The sequence below is a fragment of the Oncorhynchus tshawytscha genome, linkage group LG08 (assembly GCF_018296145.1).
Source record: "Oncorhynchus tshawytscha isolate Ot180627B linkage group LG08, Otsh_v2.0, whole genome shotgun sequence".
Taxonomy (NCBI): domain Eukaryota; kingdom Metazoa; phylum Chordata; class Actinopteri; order Salmoniformes; family Salmonidae; genus Oncorhynchus; species Oncorhynchus tshawytscha.
In genome coordinates this window covers 2,653,278-2,675,636 of record NC_056436.1, presented here as the reverse complement: position 1 = coordinate 2,675,636, position 22,359 = coordinate 2,653,278, and the positions used below count along the sequence as shown (strand labels likewise).

The 22,359-nt window shown below is 46.2% G+C and overlaps 2 protein-coding genes across 2 annotated transcripts in view; both read right to left on the bottom strand.

Annotated features, from left to right (window-relative positions):
- The window catches only part of LOC112235582 (lysyl oxidase homolog 3B-like), a 63,225-nt gene extending 46,955 nt beyond the window's left edge, over positions 1–16,270 (bottom strand). The window contains 4 exon segments of the mRNA XM_042325056.1: positions 3,928–4,139; positions 15,488–15,651; positions 15,941–16,152; positions 16,154–16,270. Coding sequence (XP_042180990.1) covers positions 3,928–4,139; positions 15,488–15,651; positions 15,941–16,152; positions 16,154–16,263 — 698 coding nt within the window. The 5' untranslated portion in view covers positions 16,264–16,270.
- Positions 16,271–19,893: 3,623 nt separating this feature from the next.
- The window catches only part of LOC112257198 (lysyl oxidase homolog 3B), a 32,079-nt gene continuing 29,613 nt past the window's right edge, over positions 19,894–22,359 (bottom strand). Inside the window, 1 exon segment of the mRNA XM_042326219.1 lies at positions 19,894–20,125. Coding sequence (XP_042182153.1) covers positions 19,894–20,125 — 232 coding nt within the window.

Sequence of the window (22,359 nt, the reverse complement as noted above, 5' to 3'; positions counted from 1 at the left end):
GCAGACTGATAACTACAGGATTACAGCAGACTGATAGCTACAGGATTACAGCAGACTGATAGCTACAGGATTACAGCAGACTGATAGCTTCAGGATTACAGCAGACTGATAGCTACAGGATTACAGCAGACTGATAGCTACAGTATTACAGCAGACTGATAGCTACTGATAGCTACTTGGCTCACTTGGATAGTCTCCCATTGCAGGCAGTCAGTATCTGCATTCCAAAGGGTTCTCTCTGTGTTCTGGACTTGGGCCTAATCATCGACCCATTTCCCCTTCCTGAATCACTGCATCGCCCTTCAGTCAGTCAGAGAGAGCAGAGTCTCAGTCGTCATACACCACTGAGAGATAAGACACCATGTGCCTGCATACAGGATGACACGGGATGGGAGGACGACCTTATTAATGGAGGACGGCCCAGACTGACGATCTCTGTCTGTCTGTCTGCCGTCAATCTGGAGGAGAAGGGTTATATTGGGAAAAGAAACCGGAGGGCTCACAGCCCACCATTTAAAATCAGAGTCCATATGTTCCCTAACCCCTTTAAATTTCATAACACCGTTTTATTCCATAACACCTTTATATTCCATAACACCTTTATATTCCATAACACCTTAATATTCTGTAACACCTTTATATTCCATAACACCTTAATATTCTGTAACACCTTTATATTCCGTAACACCTTTATATTCCGTAACACCTTTATATTCCGTAACACCTTTATATTCCGTAACACCTTTATATTCTGTAACACCTTTATATTCCATAACACCTTTATATTCTGTAACACTGAGCTAAGCAGGGTTGGTCCTGGTTGGTCCCTGGATGGGAGACCAGATGCTGCTGGAAGTGGTGTTGAAGGGCCTGTAGGAGGAACTCTTTCCTCTGGTCTAGAAGAATATCCCAATGCCCCAGGCCAGTGATTGGGGACACTGCCCTGTGTAGGGTGCAGTCTTTCGGATGGGACGTTAAACGGGTGTCCTGACTCTCTGAGGTCATTAAAGATCCCATGGCACTTATTGTAAGAGTAGGGGTGTTAACCCCTGGTGTCCTGGCTAAATTCTCAATCTGGCCCTCAAACCATCACGGTCACCTAATAATCCCCAGTTTACATTTGGCTCATTCATCCCCCTCCTCCCCCTGTAACTATTCCCCAGGTCAATGAGAATGTAAATGAGAATGTGTCCTCAGTCAACTTACCTGGTAAAATGAGGGTTAAATTAAAAATAACTAAATAAACATTTGTATTAAGATTTGAACTTTGCCTGAAGGAGTGGGATGGTTTTGATGTATTACTATGTTATATGATGATGGGATTTAATTGTTGGCTATTACAAAATTAAAGTTAATTGTATTTGCATTATTTTCTTAATATTTTTTGTAAATGCAATACGCCAGTAAAAGTCAAACACAAGTGGTTGGTGGTACCTTCATTGGGAAGGACGGGCTCGTGTTAATGACTGGAACGGAATGGGTGGAACGGTATCAAACACATGGTTTCCATGGTTTCCTTGTGTTTGATGTGTGTGATACCGTTCCACCTACTCCGCTCCAGTCATTAACACGAGCCCGTCCTCCCCTAGGGTGCCACCAAGCAACGGGCCCGTGTTAATGACTGGAGCGGAGTAGGTGGAACGGTATCACACACATCAGACACATGGTTTCCTTGCCATTCCATTCGATACCATTCCAGCCATTATTATGAGCCGTTCTTCCCCCATCAGCAACTTCCTGTGATGTCAAACTTTTCTTTTCAACAACTCCTTCTTAACATTCCCTGAGTTTCTGGCAAGAGTCCAGAATCCCCCAATCAGTCGCTAGAGTGACTAAGGACATTTAAAAACAGGACAATGTTGAAAAAAGTCACGACAACGTTCATATTGTATAAGTCGGTCAGATCCCCTGTTCCAGAACATTCTGTTATTCCGCTGCGGTGCATTAACGATTACACGTTATTAACATTCCTTGTCTGTTGCCTACCATTAATATTATCAGCTAGTCTGATTTTATCTCAAAGTTCCAACGCAATAATATATTCCAGCCTTTTAGCCAATGGTGAATAAGTGGCCTGCGGAAGTCTAGGGTTCTAAGCCAATGAAACACAGCTGTACCGCTGCCAGCATAGGGTTTGAAAAGCGAACCACTTCTCTTTCAGAACTCTCTTACATTTCACTTCTATTTCTCTCTATCCAATAAACACACAAAGACTTAAAATATTTGATGGTTCGTCTGAGGGCATAGCGAGATTTCTTATAAGCATCCGGATTAGTGTCCCGCACCTTGAAAGCGGCAGCTCTACCCTTTAACTTGATGAGGATGTTGCCAGTAATCCATGGCTTCTGGTTTGGAAATGCACGTACAGTCACTGTGGAGACGACGTCGTCGATGCACTTCTTGATGAAGCTGGTGACTGAGGTGGTATACTCCTCAATGCCATTGGATGAATCCCTGAACATATTCCAGTCTGTGCTAGCGAAAGAGTCCTGTAGCGTAGTATCAAAGTCATCTGACCACTTCCATATTGAGCGAGTCACTGGTACTTCCTGCTTGAGTTTTTGCTCGTAAGCAGGAATCAGGAGGATGGAATTCTGGTCAGATTTGCCAAATGGAGACAGCTGCATATTATCCGTGTCGTCGTTCAGCCTCGGTGAAACATAAGATATTACAGTTTTGAATGTCCCGTTGGTAGGATTGTCTTAATCATAGATCGTCCAGTTTGTTTTCCAATGATGTTGGCCAATAATACAAGGTACCGTTGGCAAATTCCTTCCCCTCCATCTTTTCCTCATGCTGATGACGGTGATTTGGGACTTGTCTTTACAAAGCAGTATTTCCTTCGCTTCGGACTCATTAAAGAAAAAATCTTTGTCCAGTTCGAGGTGAGTAATCGCAGTTCTGATGTCCAGAAGCTCTTTTTGGTTATAAGAGACGGTGGGCAGCAACATTATGTACAAAACGAGTTAAAAACAATATGAAAAAACAGAATGTAGTGATCACAATATAGTAGCCATATGAAGGAAAACCAAAGCTCCAAAGGCTGGGCCTAATATAGTGTATACGAGGTCATACAATAAGATTTGTAGTGATTCCTATGTTGATGATGTAAAGAATATTTGCTGGTCTGTAATGAGGAGCAAACAGAAGTTGCACTTGACACATTTATGAAATAGTTTATCCCAGTTAATAATAAGCACGCACCCATTAAGAAAATGACTGTAAAAACTGTTAAATCCTCATGGATTGATGAGGAATTGAAACATTTTATGGTTGAGAGGGTAAAGGGTAAAGGTTAAAGGAATGGCACATAAGCCTGGCTGCACAACCGATGGGCGACCTTAAATCAAATTGAGAAATCAGGTGACTAAACTGAGTAAAAAAAGATGAAGAAACTACACTATGAAACAAAGATAAATTACTTAATGAATGATAGTAAAAAGATTTGCAGCATCTTCAATGAAATTCGGAGAAAAAAAAAGGCAAACTCAGCTCCGTCATTCATTGAATCAGATGGCTCCTTCATCACAAAGCCCACTGATACCAACTACTTTAATGATTATTATTTAACTATTATTTAACTATATTATTAATGATTATTTCATTGGCAAGATAAGCGAACTTAGGGATGACATGCCAACAACAACAAACGCTGACACTACACATCCAAGTATATCTGAACATATTATGGAAGACAAGAATTGTACTTTTGAACTCCGTAAAGTGAGTGTGAAAGAGGCAAACATTTTGTTGTTGTCTATCAACAATGACAAACCACCTGGGGTCTGACAATCTGGATGGAAAATGACTGAGGAATAATAGCAGACGACATTGTCACTCCTATTTGCCATATCGTCAATTTAAGCCTACGATGTAGATATTAGAATATATTCCCTGGTATGAGTGAATCCCTCTACCCTGACTTACTTGTAGAAGTTCTTGTTGACCTTTCTCTCATGGGGGAACCCCAACATACCACAGATGACCCGAGTGTTTGTGGGGGTCCACCCCACATCACAGATCTGGGCCCAGCCGTCCTTGTACTTAATCTCTACCACGCCCTCGGTGACGGGCATCTTTTTGGTGGGCACCACCGAGCGCAGACGCACCTCCTCCACCCTGTCCTCATCCACCTGCACCTGTAAGGGGGTTAGAGGTCAGAGGTTAGGTCTCAGACAGTGGAGGTTGCTGATGGGGGAGGATGGACTCATAATAACATCTGAAACGGAGCGAATGGAATGGCATCAAACACAGGGAAACCATGGAAACCACGAAAACCATGGAAACCACATGTTTGATGTATTTGATACCATTCCCCTTATTCCACTACAGCCATTAACATGAGCCCATCCTCCCCACATGAAGGTGCCACCAACCTCCTGTGGTCTCAGAGGTTATGGGTCAAGGTTATACAGGTCATGCAGACACACCTCCTCCACCTGAACCTGTAGCAAAGGGTCAGGGGTCATACAGATCCACTTCCTCCACCTTGCTCTCATCCACCTGCACCTATAACGAGGGGGTCAGGGGTCATAGTTCATACAGGGGTTATACAGAGTGCTGTGGTGTCACCTATGACCCGATGTGACCCCCTCAGAGCAATAGAACTTTGTAAGGCCTGATAGCCAGATCTACCGTCCTGACTCGTTCTGTGACAGAAACACAACGTGATCTCTCCTGATCAGTACGGTCCTAGTGTTACGTAGCCGGATGCCAGATCTGCTTGTGCTGTCAAGTGGACCATCAGAGTTTCTCGTGGTGTGAATGACATCAATGAAGAAACACTTCCCCACACACACACACACGTCTTCACACTGATGTCACTGATGTCACACAGACACAGCATAGACGGAAAAGAAAACGCCATTCAATGGCCGTTTCACGGAGTGGATGCCATAACAGGTGGAAACCTGTCATAATATGTGATTTATGTGCCAATTCACAGGATCCTAATTTTTGCTCTATGCAAATATATTGTCAGTTGTATGCTTTAATCGCATGTTTAGAATTAATTTATACTGTGGGAAGCAAACATGATGTTCAGAAACCCAGGCTGCTTGGGAGTCACATTGTGGTGGTTAGTGTCATATTGGTTTGACAGATAAAATGATATCTTACATTAGGCTATCACACAGAAACCTGAGCAGAGCAGGGGAGCTACAACTGACATATCGCTAGACGGGAGTGTTAAAGATGTCAGGGTAAATCTATGAAAACCTAGATGAAGACGAAGAACCTAACGCAGTAAATATCATGGATATTGATGATCACGCATACACCATCAAGCCCCACAGAATGATGGTGTTCAACAAGTAACAGTATCCCATCAAGCCCCACAGAATGATGGTGCTCAACAAGTAACAGTATCCCATCAAGCCCCACAGAATGATGGTGCTCAACAAGTAACAGTATCCCATCAAGCCCCACAGAATGATGGTGCTCAACAAGTAACAGTATCCCATCAAGCCCCACAGAATGATGGTGTTCGACAAGTAACAGTATCCCATCAAGCCCCACAGAATGATGGTGCTCAACAAGTAACAGTATCCCATCAAGCCCCACAGAATGATGGTGCTCAACAAGTAACAGTATCCCATCAAGCCCCACAGAATGATGGTGTTCGACAAGTAACAGTATCCCATCAAGCCCCACAGAATGATGGTGTTCAACAAGTAACAGTATCCCATCAAGCCCCACAGAATGATGGTGTTCAACAAGTAACAGTATCCCATCAAGCCCCACAGAATGATGGTGTTCAACAAGTAACAGTATCCCATCAAGCCCCACAGAATGATGGTGTTCAACAAGTAACAGTATCCCATCAAGCCCCACAGAATGATGGTGTTCAACAAGTAACAGTATCCCATCAAGCCCCACAGAATGATGGTGTTCAACAAGTAACAGTATCCCATCAAGCCCCACAGAATGATGGTGTTCAACAAGTAACAGTATCCCATCAAGCCCCACAGAATGATGGTGTTCAACAAGTAACAGTATCCCATCAAGCCCCACAGAATGATGGTGCTCAACAAGTAACAGTATCCCATCAAGCCCCACAGAATGATGGTGCTCAACAAGTAGCAGTATCCCATCAAGCCCCACAGAATGATGGTGCTCAACAAGTAACAGTATCCCATCAAGCCCCACAGAATGATGGTGTTCGACAAGTAACAGTATCCCATCAAGCCCCACAGAATGATGGTGTTCAACAAGTAACAGTATCCCATCAAGCCCCACAGAATGATGGTGTTCAACAAGTAACAGTATCCCATCAAGCCCCACAGAATGATGGTGTTCAACAAGTAACAGTATCCCATCAAGCCCCACAGAATGATGGTGTTCAACAAGTAACAGTATCCCATCAAGCCCCACAGAATGATGGTGCTCAACAAGTAACAGTATCCCATCAAGCCCCACAGAATGATGGTGTTCAACAAGTAACAGGATCCCATCAAGCCCCACAGAATGATGGTGTTCAACAAGTAACAGTATCCCATCAAGCCCCACAGAATGATGGTGTTCAACAAGTAACAGTATCCCATCAAGCCCCACAGAATGATGGTGCTCAACAAGTAACAGTATCCCATCAAGCCCCACAGAATGATGGTGCTCAACAAGTAACAGTATCCCATCAAGCCCCACAGAATGATGGTGTTCAACAAGTAACAGTATCCCATCAAGCCCCACAGAATGATGGTGCTCAACAAGTATCGTGGAGTATTATTCTCAAAGCTTGAAACTGAACCCAAATACAAAAACGTTTAAAGTTTGGTTAAACACTTAAATGGATAATGAAGTGGGGGGCTGTCAATGTTTTGACTCCTAGTTGCACCACACTCTTCCAAACCATCTGGCTGGTCAATGTGAACATGTGTGTTTTAAACTGGAGAGCTGTGTGGTTTAAACTGTAGTGCTGTGTGGTTTAAACTGTAGAGCTGTGTGGTTTAAACTGTAGTGCTGTGTGTTTTAAACTGGAGAGCTGTGTGGTTTAAACTGTAGTGCTGTGTGGTTTAAACTGTAGAGCTGTGTGGTTTAAACTGTAGTACTGTGTGGTTTAAACTGTAGAGCTGTGTGGTTTAAACTGTAGAGCTGTGTGGTTTAAACTGTAGCGCTGTGTGGTTTAAACTGGAGAGCTGTGTGGTTCAATCTGTAGTGCTGTGTGGTTTAAACTGTAGTGCTGTGTGGTTTAAACTGTAGTGCTGTGTGGTTTAAACTGTAGAGCTGTGTGGTTTAAACTGTAGTGCTCTTTGGTTTAAACTGTAGTGCTGTGTGGTTTAAACTGTCGTGTTAAACTGTAGTGCTGTGTGGTTTAAACTGTAGTGCTGTGTGGTTTAAACTGTAGTGTTTAGCTGTAGTGCTGTGTGGTTTAAACTGTAGTGCTGTGTGGTTTAAACTGTAGAGCTGTGTGGTTTAAACTGTAGTACTGTGTGGTTTAAACTGTAGAGCTGTGTGGTTTAAACTGTAGAGCTGTGTGGTTTAAACTGTAGTGCTGTGTGGTTTAAACTGTAGAGCTGTGTGGTTTAAACTGTAGTGCTCTTTGGTTTAAACTGTAGTGCTGTGTGGTTTAAACTGTAGTGCTGTGTGGTTTAAACTGTAGTGCTGTGTGGTTTAAACTGTAGAGCTGTGTGGTTTAAACTGTAGAGCTGTGTGGTTTAAACTGTAGAGCTGTGTGGTTTAAACTGTAGAGCTGTGTGGTTTAAACTGTAGTACTGTGTGGTTTAAACTGTAGAGCTGTGTGGTTTAAACTGTAGTGCTCTTTGGTTTAAACTGTAGTGCTGTGTGGTTTAAACTGTAGTGCTGTGTGGTTTAAACTGTCGTGTTAAACTGTAGTGCTGTGTGGTTTAAACTGTAGTGCTGTGTGGTTTAAACTGTAGTGTTTAGCTGTAGTGCTGTGTGGTTTAAACTGTAGTGCTGTGTGGTTTAAACTGTCGTGTTAAACTGTAGTGCTGTGTGGTTTAAACTGTAGTGTTAAACTGTAGTGCTGTGTGGTTTAAACTGTAGTGCTGTGTGGTTTAAACTGTAGTGTTAAACTGTAGTGCTGTGTGGTTTAAACTGTAGTGCTGTGTGGTTTAAACTGGAGAGCTGTGTGGTTTAAACTGTAGAGCTGTGTGGTTTAAACTGTAGTGCTGTGTGGTTTAAACTGTAGTGTTAAACTGTAGTGCTGTGTGGTTTAAACTGTAGAGCTGTGTGGTTTAAACTGTAGTGCTGTGTGGTTTAAACTGTAGAGCTGTGTGGTTTAAACTGTAGAGCTGTGTGGTTTAAACTGTAGTGCTGTGTGGTTTAAACTGTAGTGTTAAACTGTAGTGCTGTGTGGTTCAATCTGTAGTGCTGTGTGGTTTAAACTGTAGAGCTGTGTGGTTTAAACTGTAGAGCTGTGTGGTTTAAACTGTAGTGCTGTGTGGTTTAAACTGTAGTGCTGTGTGGTTTAAACTGTAGTGCTGTGTGGTTTAAACTGTAGTGCTGTGTGGTTTAAACTGTAGAGCTGTGTGGTTTAAACTGTAGTGCTGTGTGGTTTAAACTGTAGTGCTGTGTGGTTTAAACTGTAGTGCTGTGTGGTTTAAACTGTCGTGTTAAACTGTAGTGCTGTGTGGTTTAAACTGTAGTGCTGTGTGGTTTAAACTGTAGTGCTGTGTGGTTTAAACTGTAGTGTTTAGCTGTAGTGCTGTGTGGTTTAAACTGTAGTGCTGTGTGGTTTAAACTGTAGTGTTTAGCTGTAGTGCTGTGTGGTTTAAACTGTAGTGCTGTGTGGTTTAAACTGTAGTGTTAAACTGTAGAGCTGTGTGGTTTAAACTGTAGAGCTGTGTGGTTTAAACTGTAGTGCTGTGTGGTTTAAACTGTAGTGCTGTGTGGTTTAAACTGTCGTGTTAAACTGTAGTGCTGTGTGGTTTAAACTGTAGTGCTCTGTGGTTTAAACTGTAGTGCTGTGTGGTTTAAACTGTAGTGCTCTGTGTTTAAAACTGGTATTTTGGCCAGGTCTCTCTCAGGAAAAGAGATTGTTAATCTCAATGAGACTAACCTTGTAAAATAAAGCTAAAATAAAACGTAAAACATTGACAAAGGAAAAAGTAACCCGGAGAGAGAAAGATGTTAAAATGATAATTTGTGCCTCAGTTAATCTTCGGAGGTGGAAGACAGGCTTCCTAGTTGCAGCAGTGTGTTCTGGGGCTGCTGTGTTCTGCTGCAGGCTGGGATCATAGGATGGGATCATAGGCTGGGATCATAGGATGGGATCATAGGATGGGATCATAGGCTGGGATCATAGGCTGGGATCATAGGATGGGATCATAGGATTGGATCATGTGCTGGGATCATAGGCTGGGATCATAGGCTGGGATCAAAGGCTGGGATCATAGGCTGGGATCATAGGATGGGATCATAGGCTGGGATCATAGGCTGGGATCATAGGATTGGATCATAGGCTGGGATCATAGGCTGGGATCATAGGCTGGGATCATAGGCTGGGATCATAGGCTGGGATCATAGGCTGGGATCATAGGATGGGATCATAGGATGGGATCATAGGCTGGGATCATAGGCTGGGATCATAGGATTGGATCATAGGCTGGGATCATAGGCTGGGATCATAGGCTGGGATCATAGGATGGGATCATAGGATGGGATCATAGGCTGGGATCATAGGATTGGATCATAGGCTGGGATCATAGGATTGGATCATAGGATTGGATCATGTGCTGGGATCATAGGCTGGGATCATAGGCTGGGATCATAGGCTGGGATCATAGGCTGGGATCATAGGCTGGGATCATAGGCTGGGATCATAGGCTGGGATCATAGGATTGGATCATAGGCTGGGATCATAGGCTGGGATCATAGGATTGGATCATAGGCTGGGATCATAGGCTGGGATCATAGGATTGGATCATAGGATGGGATCATAGGCTGGGATCATAGGCTGGGATCATAGGATTGGATCATAGGCTGGGATCATAGGCTGGGATCATAGGCTGGGATCATAGGCTGGGATCATAGGATTGGATCATAGGCTGGGATCATAGGCTGGGATCATAGGCTGGGATCATAGGCTGGGATCATAGGCTGGGATCATAGGCTGGGATCATAGGATTGGATCATAGGATGGGATCATAGGCTGGGATCATAGGCTGGGATCATAGGCTGGGATTATAGGATGGGATCATAGGCTGGGATCATAGGCTGGGATCATAGGCTGGGATCATAGGCTGGGATCATAGGATGGGATCATAGGATGGGATCATAGGCTGGGATCATAGGATGGGATCATAGGCTGGGATCATAGGATGGGATCTGGGATCATAGGATGGGATCATAGGATGGGATCATAGGATGGGATCATAGGATGGGATCATAGGCTGGGATCATAGGATGGGATCATAGGATGGGATCATAGGATGGGATCATAGGCTGGGATCATAGGCTGGGATCATAGGCTGGGATCATAGGCTGGGATCATAGGATTGGATCATAGGATGGGATCATAGGCTGGGATCATAGGATGGGATCATAGGATTGCTTCATATGTTCTCAGTGTCTGATACTGTCTTAATCATCAGTGGTGTAATCATTGATTAACTGTTTCTACGGTTCCCTTGGTCATTGATTGTTATTATATTGCAGAGAGAAACCAATTGACCAGGTACAGAGAGACAGACGGGTTTCAGAGGATGACAGAACAGAGAGTGTTTATGTTAAACAGTTGTTTATGATATATGTTGAATAAAGGCAGTAATAGTAACTGGTTGTTATTAAAGGAAGTACTAGTAACTGGTTGTTATTAAAGGCAGTACTAGTAACTGGTTGACTAAAGGCAGTAATAGTAACTGGTTGACTAAAAGGCAGTACTAGTAACTGGTTGACTAAAGGCAGTAATAGTAACTGGTTGATTAAAGGCAGTAATAGTAACTGGTTGACTAAAGGCAGTAATAGTAACTGGTTGAGTAACTGGTTGACTAAAGGCAGTAATAGTAACTGGTTGACTAAAGGCAGTAATAGTAACTGGTTGACTAAAGGCAGTAATAGTAACTGGTTGACTAAAGGCAGTAATAGTAACTGGTTGACTAAAGGCAGTAATAGTAACTGGTTGACTAAAGGCAGTAATAGTAACTGGTTGACTAAAGGCAGTAATAGTAACTGGTTGACTAAAGGCAGTAATAGTAACTGGTTGACTAAAGGCAGTAATAGTATCTGGTTGTATAAAGGCAGTAATAGTAACTGGTTGACTAAAGGCAGTAATAGTAACTGGTTGTATAAAGGCAGTAATAGTAACTGGTTGACTAAAGGCAGTAATAGTATCTGGTTGTATAAAGGCAGTAATAGTAACTGGTTGACTAAAGGCAGTAATAGTAACTGGTTGACTAAAGGCAGTAATAGTAACTGGTTTGTAACTGTGGATTCTTCATTCCCAGGCTGCGCTGCATTGAGTCAGGTCAGACTGAGTGGGTGGAAGAGGACTTGGCTGAACTCCTGGTTTGTTGTCTGTTCGCCAGACTGGACACAGGAACACAGAGAGCAGGGGGAGGAGGGGGAGAGGGGAGGAGCAGGAGGGTAGGGGAGGAGGGGAGGAGCAGAAGGGTAGGGGAGGAGGGGAGGAGCAGGTGGGTAGGTGGAGGAGGGTAGGGGAGGAGGGGAGGAGCAGAAGGGTAGGGGGAGGAGGGGAGGAGCAGGTGGGTAGGGGGAGGAGGGGGAGGAGCAGGAGGGGAGGGGGAGGAGGGGAGGAGCAGGTGGGTAGGGGGAGGAGGGGAGCAGGAGCGTAGGGGGAGGAGGAGCAGGTGGGTAGGGGGAGGGGGGGAGAAGCAGGAGGGTAGGGGGAGGGGGGAGTAGCAGGTGGGTAGGGGGAGGAGGGGGAGAAGCAGGAGGGTAGGGGGAGGGAGCAGGAGGGTGGTGGGAGGAGGGCGAGGAGCAGGAGGGTGGTGGGAGGAGGGGGAGGAGGGGAGGAGCAGGAGGGGGAGGGGGAGGAGCAGGAGGGTGGTGGGAGGAGGGGGAGGAGGGGAGGAGCAGGAGGGGGGAGGGGGAGGAGGGGAGGAGCAGGAGGGGGAGGAGCAGGAGGGTGGTGGGAGGAGGGGGAGGAGGGGAGGAGCAGGAGGGGGAGGGGGAGGAGCAGGAGGGTGGTGGGAGGGGGGGGGGAGGGGAGGAGCAGGAGGGGGAGGGGGAGGAGGGGGAGGAGGGGAGGAGCAGGAGGGGGAGGAGGGAGGGTGGTGGGAGGAGGGGGAGGGGGGAGGAGCAGGAGGGGGAGGGGGAGGAGCAGGAGGAGGGGGAGGGTAGGGGGAGGAGGGGGAGGGGGGAGGAGCAGGAGGGGGAGGGGGAGGAGCAGGGGGTAGGGGGAGGAGCAGGAGGGGGGAGGAGCAGGAGGGGGAGGAGCAGGAGGGTAGGGGGAGGAGCAGGAGGGGTAGGGGGAGGAGGGAGGGGGAGGGGGAGGGGGAGCAGGAGGGTAGGGGGAGGAGCAGGAGGGGGGGGGGGCGCAGGAGGGGGAGGGGGAGGAGCAGGAGGGGGAGGGGGAGGAGCAGGAGGGGGAGGGGGAGGGGGAGGAGGGTAGGGGGAGGAGCAGGAGGGGGGAGGAGCAGGAGGGTAGGGGGAGGAGCAGGAGGGGTAGGGGAGGAGCAGGAGGGTAGGGGGAGGAGCAGGAGGGGGGGGGGGAGGAGCAGGAGGGGGAGGAGCAGGAGGGTAGGGGGAGGAGCAGGAGGGGAGGAGCAGGAGGGTAGGGGGAGGAGCTGGAGGGTGGCGGGAGGAGCAGGAGGGTCGGGGGAGGAGCAGGTGAAGCAGAAAGAAGGAGGAAAGCCTAACTCTTATGAAAGCTCTTCTTTAGAGTTTAAACTGTCCAATAAGGAGTTTTAAAGACATATTTCCTTCCTGATCTAACCATCCAATCAGAAGGCTGAACAGTAACCCAGAGTCCTGGAGGCCCCCAGTTTAAGGTTGTGTCACAAATGTCTCCTTACTATCAAAAAGTCTAAAGTATTGAACAATAAAGAGAGAGAGAGGGAAGAGAGAGAGAGAGTCAGAGAGTCAGAGAGTCAGAGAGAGTCAGAGAGAGAGACACAGAGAGACAGAGAGAGAGCCAGAGAGACAGAGAGAGAGAGAGAGAGAGACAGAGAGCAAGAGAGAGAGAGAGACAGAGAGCCAGCGAGAGAGAGAGAGAGAGAGAGAGACAGAGTGACAGAGAGAGAGAGACAGACAGAGACAGAGACACAGAGAGACAGAGAGACAGAGACAGAGAGAAGGTAGATGGAAAAAGAGTGGCTGTCTGGCACCTATGTGCTTTTCAACACTACAACTGTGCTTCCTCAGTTTGGACAGTCATCACCAGTGGTTAACTAATGACACGGCCATGTTATGACGTAGGGAATGATCTATGAGAGTGTAAACTCTAGCATAGGGCTCTATAGAGCATCACCAAAGCACCCAATAGGAAATCAGCAGCATGTCATTTTCACCTGCAGTCCTAGTTCCTGTTATGTTCAGTTCAGTAACCTATGCAGAGTGTATAAACCCAGACAGACATCAGCAGCAGACTGGTGACAGAGGAGCAGTACATTTAACTGTATCCCAAATGGCATTCTATTCCCTATATAGTACACTACTTTAGACCAGGGCCCTATTCCCTATATAGTACACTACTTTAGACCAGGGCCCTATTCCCTATATAGTGCACTACAATAGACCAGAGCCCTATTCCCTATATAGTGCACTGCTATAGACCAGCGTCCTATTCCCTATATAGTGTACTACTGTTGACCAGGGCCCTATTCCCTATATAGAACACTACTGTTGACCAGGACCCTATTCCCTATATAGTACACTACTGTTGACCAGGGCCCTATTCCCTATATAGTACACTACTGTTGACCAGGGCCCTATTCCCTATATAGTGCACTAGTGTTGACCAGGGCCCTATTCCCTATATAGTACACTACTGTTGACCAGAGTCCTATTCCCTATATAGTGCACTACTGTTGACCAGAGTCCTATTCCCTATATAGTGCCCTACTGTTGACCAGGGCCCTATAGAGCCCTATTCCCTATATAGTACACTACTGTTGACCAGAGTCCTATGGAACCCTATTCCCTACATAGTGCACTACTGTTGACCAGAGTCCTATTCCCTATATAGAACACTACTGTTGACCAGAGTCCTATTCCCTATATAGAACACTACTGTTGACCAGAGTCCTATTCCCTATATAGTGCACTACTGTTGACCAGAGTCCTATTCCCTATATAGAACACTACTGTTGACCAGAGTCCTATTCCCTATATAGTGCACTACTGTTGACCAGAGTCCTATTCCCTACATAGTGCACTACTGTTGACCAGGGTCCTATTCCCTATATAGTGCACTACTGTTGACCAGGGCCCTATTCCCTATATAGTGCACTACTGTTGACCAGGCCCCTATAGAGTCCTATTCCCTACATAGTGCACTACTGTTGACCAGGGTCCTATTCCCTATATAGTGCACTACTGTTGACCAGAGTCCTATGGAACCCTATTCCCTATATAGTGCACTACTGTTGACCAGAGTCCTATGGAACCCTATTCCCTATATAGTGCCCTACTGTTGACCAGAGTCCTATAGAGCCCTATTCCCTATATAGTGCCCTACTGTTGACCAGAGTCCTATAGAGCCCTATTCCCTATATAGTGCCCTACTGTTGACCAGAGTCCTATAGAGTCCTATTCCCTATATAGTGCCCTACTGTTGACCAGAGTCCTATAGAACCCTATTCCCTATATAGTGGTACTGTTGACCAGACCAGAGCCCTATTCCCTATATAGTACACTACTGTTGACCAGAGTGACCAGGCCCCCTATAGAGTCCTATTCCCTATATAGTGCCCTACTGTTGACCAGAGTCCTATTCCCTATTCCCTATTGTGGTACTACTGTAGACCAGAGCCCTCCTATGGAACCCTATTCCCTATATAGTGCACTACTGTTGACCAGAGTCCTATTCCCTATATTGGAACCCAGGGCCCTATTCCCTATATAGAACACTACGGTTGACCAGAGTCCTATGGAACCCTATTCCCTATATAGTGCCCTACTGTTGACCAGAGTCCTATAGAACCCTATTCCCTACATAGAACACTACTGTTGACCAGAGTCCTATAGAACCCTATTCCCTATATAGTGCCCTACTGTTGACCAGAGTCCTATAGAACCCTATTCCCTACATAGAACACTACTGTTGACCAGAGTCCTATAGAACCCTATTCCCTATATAGTGCACTACTGTTGACCAGGGCCCTATTCCCTATATAGTGCACTAATGTTGACCAGAGTCCTATTCCCTATATAGTGCACTACTGTTGACCAGAGTCCTATTCCTATATAGAACACTACTGTTGACCAGAGTCCTATGGGTAAAGCCAATTCTAATTCAACATGTTCTTTATTCAAAAGATAGAATAGAATTCGAAATTGGGTCTCCAGTGAACTTCCTGAATTGACTGGGATTGACCCCCAACCCTGCTAACCCATGGTAATGCCTTACATCGATGACGTTGGAGTCGACAAACCCAGGAAGCCTCTCATCCTTGCAGACGACTCCAGCGTCCTCATCGTGTGTGCAGTCACTGTTGCCCCAACCCCGAGATTTACACAGGTCAATACTCTTCTCTCCTCCGTTACACTGCACATTATCCAGCCAGATCTTCCCTGCATAGAGAATAAAGAAATCACGTCACCATCGGTCAACTGTAACACAACGTAGAGAATAATGGACTGTGCGTGTTCATTGTAAACCACTGTATCCTGTTGCGTTTGAGTTCTCTACTGATGAATGGTTTCCTAATGGCTGCTCCACGTTGTATGGCTTTTAGGCGCTATCTAACAGTTCTATTACTGATCGTGACCCTTGCTATAACCTGGCGTGATGTGTCCATCCTTCATGCTTTGGAATTGTAAAATATGGAATAGCTGCTCTATGACGGTTGTTGTAGCTCACCTTGGCCCTTGCCGTACTTGGCGCTGTGTGTCCAACCCGTAGCGGAGACGAATCCCAGCTGACGACAGAGGACGTTGGCGTTGGACAGAGAGAAGTCGTCGTCACAGATGGTCCCCCACTCTCCCTTGTAGAAGACCTCGATGCGCCCCTCGTTGTGCTTTCGGGGTACCCAACCAGACGGAACTGCAGCCGCTCGTTCTGTGGTTTGGGGGAGGTGGTGCCCTGGGTAGGGGCGTTGTCTGGGCCATGATCCAGGCAGGAAGCCACACCTCTAACAGGAAGCTGATGATGGAAAATCGCTGCCACCATCTTGAGGTTTTCATCTCTCAAACCTGTAGGGGCATAGACAGGAGAGGTGAGTTTGAGGGTCAGAGGTCAGGTGGGGGATGTTTGACAGGTGAGTTGCAACTGACTGATCTACAAATCACCTTGCATCATATATAACTACTCATGATTATTTGTAGGTCAGTCAGTCCTCATTTACCAACAATGTATCATGGGGTTTGATGCTCTGGAACACGGCCAATGTCAGGAAGTTTAAACTGGTGACAGGTCACCTGACAGGAAAGGGATGTAGACAACAAGGAACTAACTGCTCTCAACTCAAAGATCCTAGTCAAAAACAAAATAACCCAAATAAACCAGCACACTTTACAGATTGTAATGCAAAAGATCACCAGGCAACAATGAAGACCTGAAATCAGAGAGATTATTTTTATAAGAACTTTTTCAGTGCTTAGGCCAAGCAGAACCAGAGAGGTAAAGATCTTTCCTCGGTGGTGTCTGAGGCCAAGCAGAACCAGAGAGGTAAAGATCTTTCCTCAGTGATACTGAGGCAGAGAGGTAAAGACCATTCCTCAGTGATATCTGAGGCCAAGCAGAACCAGAGAGGTAAAGATCTTTCTTCAGTCTTTCCTCTTGCCTCAGTGATATCTGAGGCCAAGCAGAACCAGAGAGGTAAAGATCTTTCCTCAGTGGTGTCTGAGGCCAAGCAGAACCAGAGAGGTAAAGATCTTTCCTCAATGATATCTGAGGCCAAGCAGAACCAGAGGTAAAGACCGTTCCTCAGTGATATCTGAGGCCAAGCAGAACCAGAGAGGTAAAGATCTTTCCTCAGTGATGTCTGAGGCCGAGCAGAACCAGAGAGGTAAAAGATCTTTCCTCAGTGATATCTCAGGCCGAGCAGAATCAGAGAGGTAAAGATCTTTCCTCCGTGATATCTGAGGCCAAGCAGAACCAGAGGTAAAGATCTTTCCTCAGTGGTGTCTGAAAGCAGAACCAGATCTTTCCTCCGTGATAACTGAGGCCAAGCAGAACCAGAGGTAAAGATCTTTCCTCCGTGATATCTGAGGCCAAGCAGAACCAGAGAGGTAAAGATCTTTCCTCCGTGATATCTGAGGCCAAGCAGAACCAGAGGTAAAGATCTTTCCTCAGTGGTGTCTGAGGCCAAGCAGAACCAGAGAGGTAAAGATCTTTCCTCCGTGATAACTGAGGCCAAGCAGAACCAGAGGTAAAGATCTTTCCTCCGTGATATCTGAGGCCAAGCAGAGAGGTAAAGATCCAGAGGCCAAGCAGAACCAGAGGTAAAGATCTTTCCTCCGTGATATCTGAGGCCAAGCAGAACCAGAGAGGTAAAGATCTTTCCTCCGTGATAACTGAGGCCAAGCAGAACCAGAGGTAAAGATCTTTCCTCCGTGATATCTGAGGCCAAGCAGAACCAGAGAGGTAAAGATCTTTCCTCCGTGATATCTGAGGCCGAGCAGAACCAGAGAGGTAAAGATCTTTACTCCGTGATATCTGAGGCCAAGCAGAACCAGAGAGGTAAAGATCTTTCTTCAGTGATATCTGAGGCCAAGCAGAACCAGAGAGGTAAAGATCTTTCCTCAGTGGTGTCTGAGGCCAAGCAGAACCAGAGAGGTAAAGATCTTTCCTCTGTGATAACTGAGGCCAAGCAGAACCAGAGGTAAAGATCTTTCCTCCGTGATATCTGAGGCCAAGCAGAACCAGAGAGTAAAGATCTTTCCTCCGTGATATCTGAGGCCAAGAGCAGAGGTAAAGATCCCTCAGTGGTGTCTGAGGCCAAGCAGAACCAGAGAGGTAAAGATCTTTCCTCCGTGATAACTGAGGCCAAGCAGAACCAGAGGTAAAGATCTTTCCTCCGTGATATCTGAGGCCAAGCAGAACCAGAGAGGTAAAGATCTTTCCTCCGTGATAACTGAGGCCAAGCAGAACCAGAGGTAAAGATCTTTCCTCCGTGATATCTGAGGCCAAGCAGAACCAGAGAGGTAAAGATCTTTCCTCCGTGATAACTGAGGCCAAGCAGAACCAGAGGTAAAGATCTTTCCTCCGTGATATCTGAGGCCAAGCAGAACCAGAGAGGTAAAGATCTTTCCTCCGTGATATCTGAGGCCGAGCAGAACCAGAGAGGTAAAGATCTTTACCCGTGATATCTGAGGCCAAGCAGAACCAGAGAGGTAAAGATCTTTCTTCAGTGATATCTGAGGCCAAGCAGAGAGGTAAAGATCTTTCCTCAGTGGTGTCTGAGGCCAAGCAGAACCAGAGAGGTAAAGATCTTTCCTCTGTGATAACTGAGGCCAACCAGAGGTAAAGATCTTTCCTCCGTGATATCTGAGGCCAACCAGCTGATCTGAAACTGAGGCCAAGCAGAACCAGAGGTAAAGATCTTTCCTCCGTGATAACTACCAAGCAGAACCAGAGGTAAAGATCTTTCCTCCGTGATATCTGAGGCCAAGCAGAACCAAAGGAAAGATCCCTCCGATATCTGAGGCCAAGCAGAACCAGAGAGGTAAAGATCTTCCTCCGTGATATCTGAGGCCGATGGAACCAGAGAGGTAAAGATCTTTCCTCCGTGATATCTGGGCCAAGCAGAACCAGAGAGGTAAAGATCCCTCCGTGATATCTGGGCCGAAAACCAGAGAGGTAAAGATCTTTACCCGTGATATCTGAGGCCAAGCAGAACCAGAGAGGTAAAGATCTTTCTTCAGTGATATCTGGGCCACAGAACCAGAGAGGTAAAGATCTTTCCTCAATGATGGGCCAAAGAACCAGAGAGGTAAAGTATTCCAGTTGACTTCCTGTATGGACAGGGTCACCAAATATTCCGAACACTGTGATTGAAACCAGCTGTTGAAATATAAGGAGAGACGTTTACAATTACATCAGCAAGGACAACCACCGATGGACAACCACCGATGGACAACCACTGATGGAAAACCACCGATGGAAAACCACCGATGGAAAACCACCGATCTTTACTATAACATAAACACAACGTCGATTATAATGTGTGCATACAGATTGTATTAGGATGAATGACTGATTGAAACCAGTTGGTGTGGTGTGACAATGTGATCTTTGCCAAAAAGTACATTAAGCAGCCAGCTGTTCTTATGGAGTCTGCAGAGTTTGGTGTTTCGACTCTGACCTGCCTGACCTGGGGTGTATTCAGGCCGCACACTGTAGCGAAACGTTTTGCAATGGTTTTGCAACAGAGCACAATAAAATGAAAAACTCAACAGACTATGTGACATAAATGGAGAATCTGACGCAACTATGCAAGACTTTAGTTCTGGGTTTCTGAGATCATAACGCTAGGAATACGGTGAATTCCCTTACTAGATTGTGTGTATTAGGTTTTGTTGTGGAATTTGTTAGATATTACCTGTTAGTTACTGCTGCACTGTCAGATCTAGAAGCAAAAGCATTTTGCTACACTCAATAACGTCTGCTAACCATGTGTATGTGACCAATAACATTTGATTTGATTTGATTTTGCATAGTGTTACATATATCATCTACAGCCACAACATGCCAGGCCAGGCAGTCACCTTCATTCATCTATCATCTACAGCCACAACATGCCAGGCCAGGCAGGGACTTGGGACTGTAGAGTCCTGTGTAGTTCTGTTGGGACTGTAGAGTCCTATGTAGTTCTATTGGGACGGTAGAGTCCTGTGTAGTTCTATTGGGACTGTAGAGTCCTGCGTAGTTCTGCTGGGACTGTAGAGTCCTGCGTAGTTCTGTTGGGACTGTAGAGTCCTGCGTAGTTCTGTTGGGACTGTAGAGTCCTGCGTAGTTCTGTTGGGACTGTAGAGTCCTGCGTAGTTCTGTTGGGACTGTAGAGTCCTGCGTAGTTCTGCTGGGACTCGAATACCAATAGCATCACTTAAACACAACCATACAGTGTGTTTTGGAAATAATAATCTGATTGAGAGACTGTGGAGAAGTCTGGGTACTAATGCTTTATCTAACATTCCTCTCCTCATTTAGCACAGACAGAACGTAATAGCAGAAGACAGATGGCAACCAGGCTAACTGTGGAGAGGAGAAGTGGGATGTAGTCTAATACCAGAGAAGAGAACGCTCTACAAATGAATAACGTCTGAAAATTAAAGAAATGAATACCAGATGCTGATGGAATTCAGTTTTAAGAGTTTTAAAATGTACCCATCGTCAAAGTCACGCTCAGGTCTATGGTTATTGACGTTAAGCAATATGTGGGTTTCTGGTCTTTCACGTGTCATTTTGAACCCATAAGTACCTCTCTATCCCTCTTAAGGGAGCACCATGCAGATACTGTTACTAAAACTACAAGGGGTCAATAGGAATCTGATTAAATTCCTCCTTAAATAAACATCCTGGAAATAATCTGAAACAGACAGACTAGAAGAACTGAACTCCTGCAGAAAGCAATTCAAATTCCTGCCTATGTTTACTGACTGACTGAGAGACACAGAGAGAGAGAGAGAGAGAGAGAGAGAGAGAGAGAGAGAGAGAGAGAGAGAGAGAGAGAGAGAGAGAGAGAGAGAGAGAGAGGGAGAGAGAGACAGAGAGAGAGAGAGAGACAGAGAGAGAGAGAGAGAGAGACACAGAGAGAGAGAGAGAGAGAGAGACAGAGAGAGAGCCACACAGAGAGAGACAGAGAGAGACAGAGAGAGAGAGAGACAGAGAAAGAAATTCCACAGCTATATATTTCCTTCCTTCATTAGAGCATTCCACAGTATTCCGTATTCCGTTTTCAGTGTAGCCTACTGCTGGTCACAGCAGGCGGTGAGTGACAGGCAATAGCTCTTGTAAGAAAAATCAGGAATTTGAACTCTCTCTCTCCCCCTGACCAGGACAAGGATGACATAAGGCCATGAAAACTACAGGATTACTACTTTACTATAAATTATCAGGGTTATCTTACCTCACTTTACAGGCAAATAGCAGTTTAATATGAGACAATGTCCTCAGTCACTGAAGAAAAGACTACTGTAGTTCATCCAATAATCAGCATTAGAGCACTAGTAGGATGGTTCTGTGTTAGAGACAGGACAGACTGGACAGACAGGATAGAGATGACAGACTGGACAGACAGGATAGAGAGGACAGACTGGACAGACAGGACAGAGAGGACAGACAGGACAGAGAGGACAGACAGGACAGAGGACAGACTGGACAGAGAGGACAGACAGGACAGACTGGACAGAGAGGACAGACAGGACAGGACAGAGAGGACAGGACAGAGAGGACAGAATGGACAGACTGGAAAGACAGGACAGACTGGACAGAGAGGACAGACAGGACAGACAGGACAGGCTGGACAGAGAGGACAGACTGGACAGACAGGATAGAGGACAGACAGGACAGACAGGACAGAGAGGACAGACAGGACAGAGGAGGACAGACTGGACAGACAGGATAGAGGACAGACAGGACAGACAGGACAGAGAGGCAAGACTGGACAGACTGGACAGAGAGGACAGACAGGACAGAGAGGACAGACAGGACAGACAGGACAGAGGACAGACAGGACAGACAGGACAGACAGGACATAGAGGACAGACTGGACAGACAGGACAGACTGGACAGACAGGATAGAGGACAGACAGGACATAGAGGACAGACTGGACAGACAGGACAGAGAGGACAGACTGGACAGACAGGATAGAGGACAGACAGGACATAGAGGACAGACTGGACAGACAGGACAGAGAGGACAGACTGGACAGACAGGATAGAGACAGACAGGACATAGAGGACAGACTGGACAGACAGGACAGAGAGGACAGACTGGACAGACAGGATAGAGGACAGACAGGACATAGAGGACAGACTGGACAGAGAGGATAGAGGACAGAGAGGACAGAGAGGACAGACAGGACAGACAGGAGGGACAGACAGGACAGACAGGGATAGAGGACAGACAGGACAGACAGGACAGAGGACAGACAGGACAGAGAGGACAGACAGGACAGAGGACAGACAGGACAGAGAGGACAGACAGGACAGAGGACAGACAGGACAGAGAGGACAGACAGGACAGAGGACAGAGGGCAGACTGATAATGGGAGCAGCTTTTGGGACAAATCTGAACATATAACATTTTTTCCAAGAAGTTAGTTAGATATTACATG